The 13,029-nt window shown below is 42.7% G+C and overlaps 1 protein-coding gene across 2 annotated transcripts in view; it reads right to left on the bottom strand.

Moving 5' to 3' along the window:
* Nucleotides 1–6,106: 6,106 nt before the first annotated feature.
* The window catches only part of LOC143777097 (parvalbumin-7-like), a 99,200-nt gene continuing 92,277 nt past the window's right edge, over nt 6,107–13,029 (bottom strand). The window contains exons 1-5 of one of the 2 annotated variants that reach the window (XM_077267113.1): nt 12,419–12,576; nt 11,561–11,637; nt 9,225–9,354; nt 7,123–7,226; nt 6,107–6,421 (exon numbers count right to left, since the gene is read on the bottom strand). In XM_077267113.1, coding sequence (XP_077123228.1) covers nt 6,390–6,421; nt 7,123–7,226; nt 9,225–9,354; nt 11,561–11,624 — 330 coding nt within the window. In that variant the 5' untranslated portion in view covers nt 11,625–11,637; nt 12,419–12,576 and the 3' untranslated portion in view covers nt 6,107–6,389. Of the gene's footprint in view, nt 6,422–7,122; nt 7,227–9,224; nt 9,355–11,560; nt 11,638–12,418; nt 12,577–13,029 lie in introns of those variants that run through there. The other variant, XM_077267114.1, reaches the window with a different exon arrangement.

The following is a 13,029-nucleotide window of genomic DNA, read 5'->3' as shown; positions in this document are numbered from 1 at the left end:
CCTGTATGTAACCGCTTTCTCATGTACAGTACCATGGAATTAATGGTGCTATATAAATAAATAATAATAATAATAAAAGTAATAAAAAAAAACACAATACTATCACCATAAGTGCCATTATACACAGGAGATCTGTATTTATTATGCAGTGTCTGTGTAGAGGTAATACAGCGATCACCGGTGACATTATACACAGGACCTCTGTATATAGTGTATAGGTAATACAGTGATCACTGGTGACATTGTACACAGGAGCTCTGTATATAGTATACAGTGTATGGTGTCAGTGTACAGGTAACACTGACTCACCAGTGACGTCTCTAGGTGAAGTCCTTCATCTTTCATCCAGCACAGACCGCCATCACTTCATCCAGCCAGGACTCGTCTCTGCAGGAAATAACACAGTTATCTCGAGCTCCGCTTGCAGAACACATTACTTAATTTTTCCCAACTTCTACATTACACCACATGAAGAAAAAGAGGCGACATAATGTCACTCTACACATAACAGGACCGCCCCCCATTTTAAACAGTATGCTCAAAAAATAAAATAAATACATCACTGCAGTAATAATATCCCTTAATTAGCCCCTATGGTAATAATATTCCCCATCCTGGCCCTGTGTGTCTCATTCCTGGCTCCAGCTGTATGTTCTCCCATCCTGCCCTCATGAGTATCCATTCTACCCCATGTGATCTCCCCATCCTGCCCCATCAGTCTCCATCCTGCCCCATGATCCTGCACGATCTGTCTCCAATCCTGCCCCGTATCTACATTCTGCCCATGTCTCCAGCATCTCTGCCCCCAGTGTGTCCAGCATCTCTGCCCCCAGTGTGTCCAGCATCTCGGCCCCAGTGTGTCCAGCATCTCGGCCTCAGTGTGTCCAGTATCTCTGCCCCGGGGCCCCCTGGATCGCCGCTCTTAAAAAAAACCACGAGTTCTTACCTGGCCGCGCTCCTGTGGAGGGTGAAGTTCTCTCCCTCCACGCAGGTGAAGCGCGCACTCGCCGGCTGCTCATAATGACGTCAGACGCCGGTGAAGTGCGCGCTGCGGCTCAAGTCAGCTGCCAGGCTCCGATTGGCTGGCGGCTGTTAACTATTGACGTGCAGGGGCGGGCCCACACGTCAATAGCGTGCCGCAGCGCCTTTAGGGGGGGCCCGGTGAGCAGATGAGACGGGGCCCCATGCGGACCCCCTCTGCCCACCGGGCCCCATACGCCAGTCTGGGCAGTAATGCCCTGATGGCGGCCCTGCGTCACATCTGCGTATGTAAACTAGCTGAGAGTCTCAGTCAGGAAAGTTGGAGAGTGTCACGGATTTTTGTCTCACCTAACATCAGTATACAATGCGTTTTTAACATCATCTTTTACATACAGGAAAATTCTGTCATTTCAAGCGAGTTTTCTAACTAATAAAGCAATCTTATATACCGAGATAGATAATAGATAGATAATAGATAGATAGATAGATAGATAGATAGATAATAGATAATAGACAAATAATAGATGATAGATAGATTATAGATTATAGATAGATAGATAGATAGATAGATAGATTATAGATAATAGATAGATAGATAATAGATAGATAATACATAGATAGTAGATAGATAGTAGATAGATGATAGATAGATAGATAATAGATAGATAGATAAATAGATAGATAGATAATAGATAGATAGATAGATAGATAGATAATAGATAGATAGATAGATAGATAGATAGATAGATAGATAATAGATAGATAGATAGATAATAGATAGATGATAGATAATAGATACATAATAGATAGGTAGATGATAGATAATAGATAATAGATAGATAACACTGGTCTACAAAAAAAAAAATTCTGGCATGTACTTTAAGAACAGTTTTAGACTAATTTGAGGGTGCTGAATTCAGATCTGATCTTATAATTTCTCTATCACATCACGTTTTTGCGCTATAGGTATATAGCCCAGTTTCATGAATTCCATGATAAATATAAGTAGTGTATGAAAAGTGCCGGTTTATACGGTTCACTAAGGTAAATTTAGTTTTCATTCAGTCTCCCAATAAATGTGAGAATATCTTTGTTTCCTTTGAACATGCATAATTCCCATTTGTTATGATAACACCCTTGTTTTCTGTGCTACTGGGACAGTAGAGCTACAGCAGAGCATTGGGTGAAAACTGAATGGCCTCAGCGACAGAGTTTGGCATCTGGCGATAAGAATGTCATCCATGATCCTCTAGTGGATGGGAAGGACATTGTCTTTCCTCCCTTACACATAAAACTTGGATTGATGAAGCAGTTCGTCAAAGCTCTCAATCACAGTGGAGAATGCTGTAACTATATATGTTCAGCTTTTTCTGATCTTGGTGAAGAGAAGAAAAAGGCTGGAATATTTGATGGACCTCAAATAAGAACACTTCTGAGAGACCCAAATGTTATCACATCAATGAACGAGACAGAAGAAAGAGCTTGGAATGCATTGTGTAATGTGGTGCGGAATGTTCTAGGGAATAAGAAAGCCGACAACTATGAAGAGATTGTGGAAGAGCTACTAATGAGTCTGCGACATCTGGGATGGAGAATGAGGATCAAGATTCACTGTTTACACAGCCATGTGGACTTTTCTCCAGAGAACCTTGGGGATGTGAGCGAGGAACAAGGGGAGCGTTTTCATCAGGACATTAAAACAATGGAAGAACGGTATCCAGGCCGGTGGGACTCACATATGATGGCTGACTATTGCTGGGGCTTGGTGAGAGACAACCCAGAAGCCAGACATCACAGATCAGCCAAGAAAAGAAAGTCCAAATAATAACGGCCATGTGTCATTCATCTGTGTGCCATATATATTTGTTCTTATAGTTTGTAGTTTAATTCTTAAGTATATTTGATTTGCTGCACATAGACTTTGTAATATTTGTTATTCCTTGATTAAAAATATACAAAATGTAGTCCCGAAAATCATGTGTTTTTATCATCATAAAACATTAGGAGTAATTTTCATCAAAAATTGAAAATCTCTCGAAATCCTGATGTGATAGCCAAAAACGGAGTTCATATTCGTAATCAGGAGCCAAAATTGACTTAAAATAGGTTTTAAAACCTTTTGCCAAAAAAATTGCGTTGACCAGTGTAATAGAAAGATAGATAGATAGATAATAGATAGAGGGATAAATAGATGGATAGATAAATAGGTCGATGTCAGTGATCTAGGTAATCAGTGCAGTGCATGTGTGGCTTACTGTACTTGTTTTTAGCTAATCAATAACAAATGTAATCGATAACAAAATTGATTAAAAAAAATGGCTTGGGATCTTCCCTTAGTTTTAATTACCAACTAAGGGAAAGCAGACAGCTGAGAGTCTGGGAAGGGGCCAATGCCCATGCATCTTCCCAGCCTAATAATGTCTGTGCTCAGCTGTCTGCCTAGCCTTTACTGGTTATTAAAAAAGAGACCAACCAAAAAACGTCGTGGCATCCTCCCTATTTTTAATAACCAGCAATGGCTAAGCAGGCAGCTGTAGGCTGATATTAATAGCCTAGGAAAGGGCCTTGGATATTGGCCCCCCTCTCAGACTAATAACACCAGCCCTCAGCCGCCACTGAAATGGAGCATCCATTGGATGTGCCTATTCTGACACTTAGCCTCCACTCTTCCTGATGGCCCTGGTGCGCTGGCAAGCGGGGTTATGGCTTGGGGGTTGATGTCTGCTTTGTAACGTCTGCTGACATCAAGCCCTGGGGTTGGTAATGGAGAAGCGTATGTCAGACACCCACATTACTAACCCTGTGGTGAAAAGAAAGAAACACACAGAAAAGTCTTTTATTTGTAAAAAGCACTATCTGACTATTACCCTTTTTTACCCATTTAATACCATAAAAAAAGTAATCCGGAGGGTCCGCCATAATCCATAATATGGACGTCACACAATGATTTCTGACTCTACTACACTCAGAGGCTGTGACGAGCGCTGGCATCAGTATCGGCTGTGAACTACGTTAACCTTAATGATGCCACCGCTCGTCACTGCAGCCGGGTTCTCGCACTACTGTCAGTGAGTTACAGCCGCTGCGCTGAGAGGTTACATTACTGATGCCACCGCTCGTCACTGCAGATGGGTTCTCGCACTACTGTCGGGGAGTTACAGCCGCTGCGCTGAGAGGTTACATTACTGATGCCACCGCTCGTCACTGCAGACGGGTGCTCACGCTGCTCTTAGTGTGTTCTGCCAGCCATGGTGAGTGGTAATGTTACTGATGTCACCGCTCATCACAGCCTCCGGATATAGCATCGTAGGATGTCCATATTATGGATTACGGCGGACCCTTTGGATTACCACTTTTTATTGCCTTAAATGGTTAAAAGAGGGTAATTGTCGGGGAGTGCTTTATACAAATAAATGACGTTTCTGTGTGTGTATTTCTTTCTTTTGACTATTGGGTTAGTAATAGGGGGAATCTTGATTACTAACCCCTAGGCTTCATGTCAGCTGAGGGCTGGTGTTAGTTGTGTGTGAAGGGGCCAATATCCACGGTCCCTTCCCAGCCTATGAATATCAGCCCACAGTTGTCTGTTTAGTCTTTGCTGGTCATTAAAAATAGGGGGTGCCCCATGCCACTTTTTTGGGTCCCCCTTTTTAATAACCAGTAAAAGCTAAGCAGATAGCTGTGAGCTGATATTAATGGGCTGGGCAGATGCATGGATACTGGCCCCTTCCCAGAATAATAACACCAGCTCTCTGCTGTCTGCTTTCCTTCATCTGGTTATTATATATAAGGGGACCCCATGCCATATTTTTCATTTACTTTTATATTTATTAGCTAAATACATGTACAGCAAGCGACACACACTGCACTAATTATATATCTCACTGACAAATTTACCTAGTCTGACGGTTCACCCTGTGAATTTACTCTGCCCAGCTGACGAGATGTGTGCGTAAAACTAGCACGGCATGTGTATGGTCCGTGTGCCGTGCGATTTCTTTTCTCGCACCTACTGACTTGCATTGGTGAGTCTCGGACGTTTTACGCGGCCATTCGCAGCATGCCATGATTTATTCCTCATACCAGTTCTAGGTGAGGAAAAACTCGTAGATGATCACTGTCTCATTGAATAACATTGTTGTGAGTAAAATGCGATTTTTTTTCTCACATTGCATTTGTCAATTTTATATGCAGATGTGAGCGAACCTTAACGCATACATACCCTCCAGTCCTGGATCAGAAATCAGCGGATCCCCACAGAGCACAGTGGGTCCACTGGGGGGATTCATATGTCTGCAGTCAGACTTATCGATTAGGATCGGACAACCCCTTTAAGGCTGCGATGTTCTTACGGTCATTACAATCAGGGATATGGGATCGGGCCCAAAGGGCTACAGTCTTACCCACAGGTACCGGACACAACTTCAGCCCTGGTTCTCGGTATGGGTAGAGCAGCCCTCTTGCTAACTTCTCTAGCATTAAGAATTCTTCTCCACCACAAGCAGTGCGCCTGGATTCCATAACCTCCCGCCTCTGTGTCCATCTTTCCCTGCAGCTCCACAGGCTTAGTGCTCCCAAAGGCCCGACGTTCATTTCGAGGTCCCCAGGCCGACAGACAGATTTGCACGGAAGGGTTCTATGGCAATCCACTGCACTGAGTAACAGGCTCATGTTGGCCCTAGCAGCCTACTGTCTATGACCACGGCTATCACTTCACCACACTATATCTAACTGAGCTGGGCACTTCCTGAACTCGGCACTAACTCTCAGTTCCCCCTCCCCAATCTGGGCCAGCTGTCACAGTATACCCTGTCCAGGCTTTCCTACAGCCTCAGGGGTTTTTTCCTCTAGATAACATAGATTACTATCAAATACATTTAACCATTTGGGGTGCCAGAGAGTAGAACATCATCTCCACCACTCCTCCATGTGGACCGGCCGCAGGTCTCTAGATCCAAACGCAACAGCCTGAGGAAACCTGTGGCGGCTCCCTGCAATGCGGTCTGTACTCGGACCTTGACACCCAAATGTATGAATCCAAATTGGTGCAAAACGGAGAAACAAAATAATAATAATAATCATAATAATAATAATAATAATAATAATAAGCTGCTGCATTGAGATGTATTTGCTCTTTATTGCATTGTGTTTAAGCATGAAAATCAGACAGATATCAGAGGTGGAGGATAAAATCCGGCAGATTCAGAGGTGGAGGATAAAATCCGGCAGATATCAGAGGTGGAGGATAAAATCCGGCAGATATCAGAGGTGGAGGATAAAATCCGGCAGATATCAGAGGTGGAGGATAAAATCCGGCAGATATCAGAGGTGGAGGATAAAATGGGAGAAATATAGAAATTGGTGTGCAGGGTCGCAGATAAAAGGCTGGGGTAACAGCGGAGCTCCTCTTACTTAGCTTTCGCTATCATGGCGATAAAATCTGCAAATAGAGACAAGATGGTTTTAGTAGGAGGAAAAGAACTAAATGCAAATCCCCACATAGTGCTAAAGCAATGGCGGCTGTACAGCACAGCCGTCTATATAGCCCTCAGCCAGAAAATGCCGAAATGTGACAGCAAAGAGCACGGAAATTCACATTCTCCTCCAGACGCCGATTTGCAGATTCGTGACTCAGCTGATGGAAAACTCAGGATTTGTGGCAGATTTTCCCCGTTGGCTTCAACAGGGACGTGAAAGCTTGTAATCAAACCTTAGTTTTGCAGACTAAGGGCTTGTTCACACCATCCTTTTTTTCCTGCGGATTTTTCCGGTCCTGATTTGGAAATCCCGCAGTGCCAAACCGCGGTGGATTTCCGTGCTGTTTTTTGTGCGGTTTCTTCTGCGGATTCCACTGCGGTTTTCCAACTGCACTTTCCTATTGGTGCAGGTGGAAAACAGTTGCGGAATCCGCAGAAAGAAGTGACATGCTACTTCTTTTTTTCCGCAGAAAATCAGCGCGGATTTTCCAGCGGAAAAAAGGAAAGTGGGAACAGCGGATTTGGTTTTCTATAGGGTAACATTGTACTGTACCCTGCATGGAAAACGGCTGCGGATCCGCAGCTGCAAATCCGCTGCGGATCCGCAGCAAAAACTGCAGCGTGTGAACATAGCCTTAGACTACGCCGCCCTCCGCTCACTCACCGTCTGCGCTGATTTTGCCTTTTTCGCCCCCGGCAGAAAGAAAGTCTTTAGTTTCCTGGTCGGTGAGCTCTCTGGCCCCAGGGGAGAAGCTTTGTAGCATATGACTGGAGACAGGAGAAAATCATTACCTGCTGGTGTGAATGACGTACATGTAGATACAGATGTTCTATTATCACCGTTATTGTAGGATTCACCTCTGCACACGTATACTAATAATGGTTCTGGTGCTATATTTTAATACTGGCTTAGATTCTTAAATTATTAGCTTGGTTTTGGTGCTGTATTCACGGTATGAGCTTGGTTCTGCTACTATATGTTGTTAGCATCTGGTACTGTATCTTTTATTAGCTTAGTTTCAATGTTGTATCTTTTATAACCTTGTTCCTGGAGCTCTACTTATGTAATATTCTTGTTATATACTGGGTTCTGTTGCTGTGTTCATATTATATACTGGGTTCTGTTGCTGTGTTCATATTATATACTGGGTTCTGTTGCTGTGTTCATATTATATACCGGGTTCTGTTGCTGTGTTCATATTATATACTTGGTTCTGTTGCTGTGTTCATATTATTTATTTGGTTCTGTTGCTGTGTTCATATTATATACTTGGTTCTGTTGCTGTGTTCATATTATATACCGGGTTCTGTTGCTGTGTTCATATTATATACTTGGTTCTGTTGCTGTGTTCATATTATTTATTTGGTTCTGTTGCTGTGTTCATATTATATATTTGGTTCTGTTGCTGTGTTCATATTATATACCGGGTTCTGTTGCTGTGTTCATATTATATACTTGGTTCTGTTGCTGTGTTCATATTATATACTTGGTTCTGTTGCTGTGTTCATATTATATATTTGGTTCTGTTGTTGTGTTCATATTATATACCGGGTTCTGTTGCTGTGTTCATATTATATACTGGGTTCTGTTGCTGTGTTCATATTATATACTTGGTTCTGTTGCTGTGTTCATATTATATACTGGGTTCTGTTGCTGTGTTCATATTATATACTGGGTTCTGTTGCTGTGTTCATATTATATACTGGGTTCTGTTGCTGTGTTCATATTATATACTGGGTTCTGTTGCTGTGTTCATATTATATACTGGGTTCTGTTGCTGTGTTCATATTATATACTGGGTTCTGTTGCTGTGTTCATATTATATACTGGGTTCTGTTGCTGTGTTCATATTATATACTGGGTTCTGTTGCGGTGTTCATATTATATACTGGGTTCTGTTGCTGTGTTCATATTATATACTGGGTTCTGTTGCTGTGTTCATATTATATACTTGGTTCTGTTGCTGTGTTCATATTATATACTTGGTTCTGTTGCTGTGTTCATATTATATACTTGGTTCTGTTGCTGTGTTCATATTATATACTTGGTTCTGTTGCTGTGTTCATATTATATACTTGGTTCTGTTGCTGTGTTCATATTATATACTTGGTTCTGTTGCTGTGTTCATATTATATACTTGGTTCTGTTGCTGTGTTCATATTATATACTGGGTTCTGTTGCTGTGTTCATATTATATACTGGGTTCTGTTGCTGTGTTCATATTATGAGCTTATTGATAATCATATGAAAAAACTCTTTACATTCCACATGAATATATGGTGCATATTTTATTCTTTTATTTGGCTATAAAAGTAGAAATCATTTTCTGTGGGAACCACAGATCAGTCTAATAGGGAACTTGGTAAAATGTTCTATTCCCCCCAACCAGCATCTGTATCTATTGTCCTCAGCTTCTATGTCGTGTTACAAGTAGAGGAGCTGGAGGATGGATCCTAGGAGCTCAGGGGCTCCATTATCCCCCCTATCCAAACTCACTGGTTGTCCTAACTTGGAGAACTCTTGGTAGGTACTAACCACTACATACCAGGACCACCCCACAAGAGCGTCCATATACCAGGATCCCCCTGTTTTGTAGATGCCCTGATCCTGAGATTTAATTATCACCATTTGTCACCTGTCAGAGTCGCTCAGATCTTTACATTCGCCCCCCGTTTTCCCAGCTTACAGCACAGCAATGGACTACAACATCCCAGCCTGAGACTATCCCATCATCAGAAGTACAGTTACATTGTAGATGAACTCACCGGACATCCTCCTCCTCCAGAAATCTGCTGTGATTTAAATCCAGGAGGCTAAAAACTAACAGCTGTACGTCTCTACTCTTCTGCGTTAGTCCAACTAAGACGGGCATATTATTGGCGTCAAGTTTTATTGCTGTAAAATATTTTTGAAGATGACGTTGTAATTTGGCTCCACTTTAGATAAAACATTAAGAGATCACATAAAACATTACCCTAATATGCAAGGACAGGATTTGGGAAAGGGTTGTAAACGACTGTTCGGGGATCGTATCGGAGTATCAGGAGTGACCTGTCGGAGTTTGTGGCTTGGTTGGAGTGTGACCACTAAGTACTGCGCCTCTACTTTTGTTGGGATTATGTAATCTTCTATAAGATCACTCTGAAATCTGATGGGTGTGAGAAAAAAAATCACAAGTTATATGGCCCATCAGCGGCATCCGATATTTACGGATACGTTATAATCCGGTAAGATGGGAAACGGTAAATGGTTGTGTAAAGGATTCCTATATAATGTACGTATACGGAGGACAAGTAGGAAAAAATCGCCCCACTGTCCTGGATGAGAATGTGGCAGGAGGGAAGGAGCGCGATTTGGCCCCATTATCGGTGGAGCACAGATTTTGCGGAGTTGACACCACATTCATTTTCTGAGATCAGATTTTGGAAACTATAACCTCTTAGGGTCTATTATGAGATAATATTTTGCTTAGGATTTTACTTATATTTCTCTTTACCCCAGGAGTGCGTGTAGTAGAAGAAGTCATAATGCGGAAAATCACAGTCACTCCATCCTCGGGTTCTTTTTTGTTGTACTCAACATACAGATTAAATCACATTGTATTTTTCCGAAAAGTTTTTCGACTAAGGCATGCCGGTTCTTGCATGTAGTACTCAAATTATTGGAATTTTTTCTGTACTTTTTTTTACTTGTAATGAACAGTAGTCTTCTGAATAAAAATAATAAATAAAGTGCAGAGTGCAGAGAATGATAGTGCAGCAATAGGGTACAAATGAGTCAATAAATTAGTAACCCTGGACACTGCTAGGGTTCTGTCTCTGGTGACCCTGGCTGAGGAGTGCAGGAGCTGTGTGATAAATAAGTGCAGTGAAAGAACCGCCTCATAGGGGAAACCAGAGACAAAACAAATTGCATACCATGGCTCACGGTAAAGGGTTAATAGATCAATCATAAGCTTACAATGAGGAGCCAGGGAGATAAATACCCAGAGTGCCGGAGGTCCCAGTGTAAAGACATCGAAACGCGCGTCAAGGGTTTACACTGGGACCTCTGGGTATTTATTTCTAATTATTTTTTGTGAAGACTGCTGTTCATTACTTTATATACGTGCACTTTATAATTAGAGTTTACAGAATTATGGAGGCAATATAATTTTTGGATCCTATCCGTCTATTTCTGGCTCCAGTGTTTTGCTTGCTTTTTTCTGTATAGTCTGTTTCCATCTACAAACACTTCTTTATAATATGTTTTAATTGTATGTTTTAATAAAATTTATTTCTTTATATGCAAACTATGTTTGGAGGACATTTTTTGCTCTGCATAGATGTTTGTTAGTTTCATGATCCTCCGTGTTTATAATGTGGGGCATTTTTTGTTAATATGGGGACATAACTACAATACAGGGACCTGGATGGGGACACGACTACAATACAGGGACCTGGATGGGGACATGACTACAATACAGGACCTGGATGGGGACATGACTACAATACAGGGACCTGGATGGGGACATAACTACAATACAGGGACCTGGATGGGGACATGACTACAATACAGGGACCTGGATAGGGACATGACTACAATACAGGGACCTGGATAGGGACATGACTACAATACAGGGACCTGGATGGGCATGACTACAATATGGGGACCTGGATGGGGACATGACTACAACATGGGGACCTGGATGGGGACACGACTACAATACAGGTACCTGGATGGGGACATGACTACAATATGGGGACCTGGATGGGAACATAACTACAGTATGGAGATCTGGATGAGGACATAACTACAATACGGGAACATGACTACAATATGAGTGCACATTTGATATCACCACATCCATAACGACACAAGCTCTAAAAAAAAATTTAAAAACCCGGTAAAAATGTTCAAAATGTGAATAGAAACAACAAAAAAAAAATATCACTAAAAATTTCATTTTATCCTTCAAAGAATGCGGCCCCTCAAGTTGAATTTTTTTCTATATGCGGACCATATACCCAGCTGAGTTTGACTCCTGCTGTAGCTTGACCCCTTGCGCATTATTTGGTGGCGCCCGCTTTCTTATCTAGTCCCGTAATAGGAATTTACTTACAAGCAAACTTTTTCACGGCGGTTTCGATGTCAATAGGTTTGAGTAATTTATTCATTTTAGACATGGTGGCACCAGATCTGCAAAAAAACAAATGGGACAGATTTAGAGGCAGAGTCAATTCTGAGGGATTATCCGCTCCGAAGTGCAGAGGAGCCGCCAGCGACTCAGGGAAGCTGCATTGACTGTGTATTATGTCTGCCAGGTATAGCAGCACAGGGAAGCACTGATGGGGGAGAGGGGAAGCCTCTGGAGACCGCCTAAATGCTGTGATCAGGAACGACCGCTGCATCTAGAGTGGTAAACCATCAGAAAGAGAGAATTCTCTTTGTTTCTGACCGCTGCAGCAGGTCTCCAGCAGTGGATCACCGATGGCTCCTGGGGCAGATCCTGAGCAGGAATCTCAGGATCCCTGTCCATAGGACCCAGGGGCCGGGGCCATGAATGTACACCGGACGGTGCCAAGAAGCTAAACATATAACCGGACTTGTTTTATCACTCACAAGATGAAATTTGGGGAATTTTATTTGAAACAAAATGAATCTTTTAGGGAGAAATCACTGCTGCCCAGGATGAACCACAAGATCCAGCCTGGTGCAAACCGTATGTCATCTACCCAGCACATCCGCATCCGCTCAATCATTTCATTCACACTATTTCTTTTTGTGGCGAAACTGGTTCAGATTTATGAAAATTGGGAAATTGTAAAAGAAAAAAAAACACTAAAAACTGCACAAAAAATGTCCACAACGAGGATAGAATATAGTCTACACACAGGTCAGAAAACATCCAGAGGGCAGGAGAGAAAACAGCAACCGGACAAGTTCTACCCGGACCCGGAGGGACTAAGTGAGGACTCACCTAGAGGCAGTGTCTGCGGTGTGGACGGTGTGTATCGCTGCTGGCTCCAGGAGTCGCCCCGCAGAGCGGCCGCGTCTCCTAAATACCGCTGCAGAGCAATTAGGGAGATGACTGTGCGCACACTACGGACACCTCTCCCAGCACGCCCTGCGGAGCCGCACCCATCACTGATCAGTGCGGTTTTCTGCGACTATTAGTGATGTATCCTCGGGCTATGTGCACACAGCTTCCATCGGCCGCTCATAGAGATCGCTTCTTCAGGGACTTTTGGGGGAGGATTTTGCCGCCTTTTGTTTGGACAACAGCTGGACGGAGATTTTTTTCTTCCTAGTGATGGCACTTTTTTTTTTCCACTAGGTGTTTTTAAAAACCTAAAAGAGAAAAAAAAATACAAAAAAATGAACATATGAAAGACAAATGAATGGGAAGAGTCTTTCAAGCGTTTTTTTTTTTACACGATTTTTGTGGCATTTTTCGGAGCGGTCGTTTTGCTGTTTCTCTCCACATTCCTGATGTCACTTTCCAAAGCCGGAGACGCCGCTCACAATCACCGCTGATTCCTAATGGTCAGATTGTGGCCCTGAGGTCCCGGAGACTCGGGATCGGCTGGA

This window comes from Ranitomeya variabilis, chromosome 5, assembly GCF_051348905.1.
Source record: "Ranitomeya variabilis isolate aRanVar5 chromosome 5, aRanVar5.hap1, whole genome shotgun sequence".
NCBI classification, from domain to species: domain Eukaryota; kingdom Metazoa; phylum Chordata; class Amphibia; order Anura; family Dendrobatidae; genus Ranitomeya; species Ranitomeya variabilis.
This window is presented reverse-complemented; position numbering and strand designations above follow the sequence as displayed.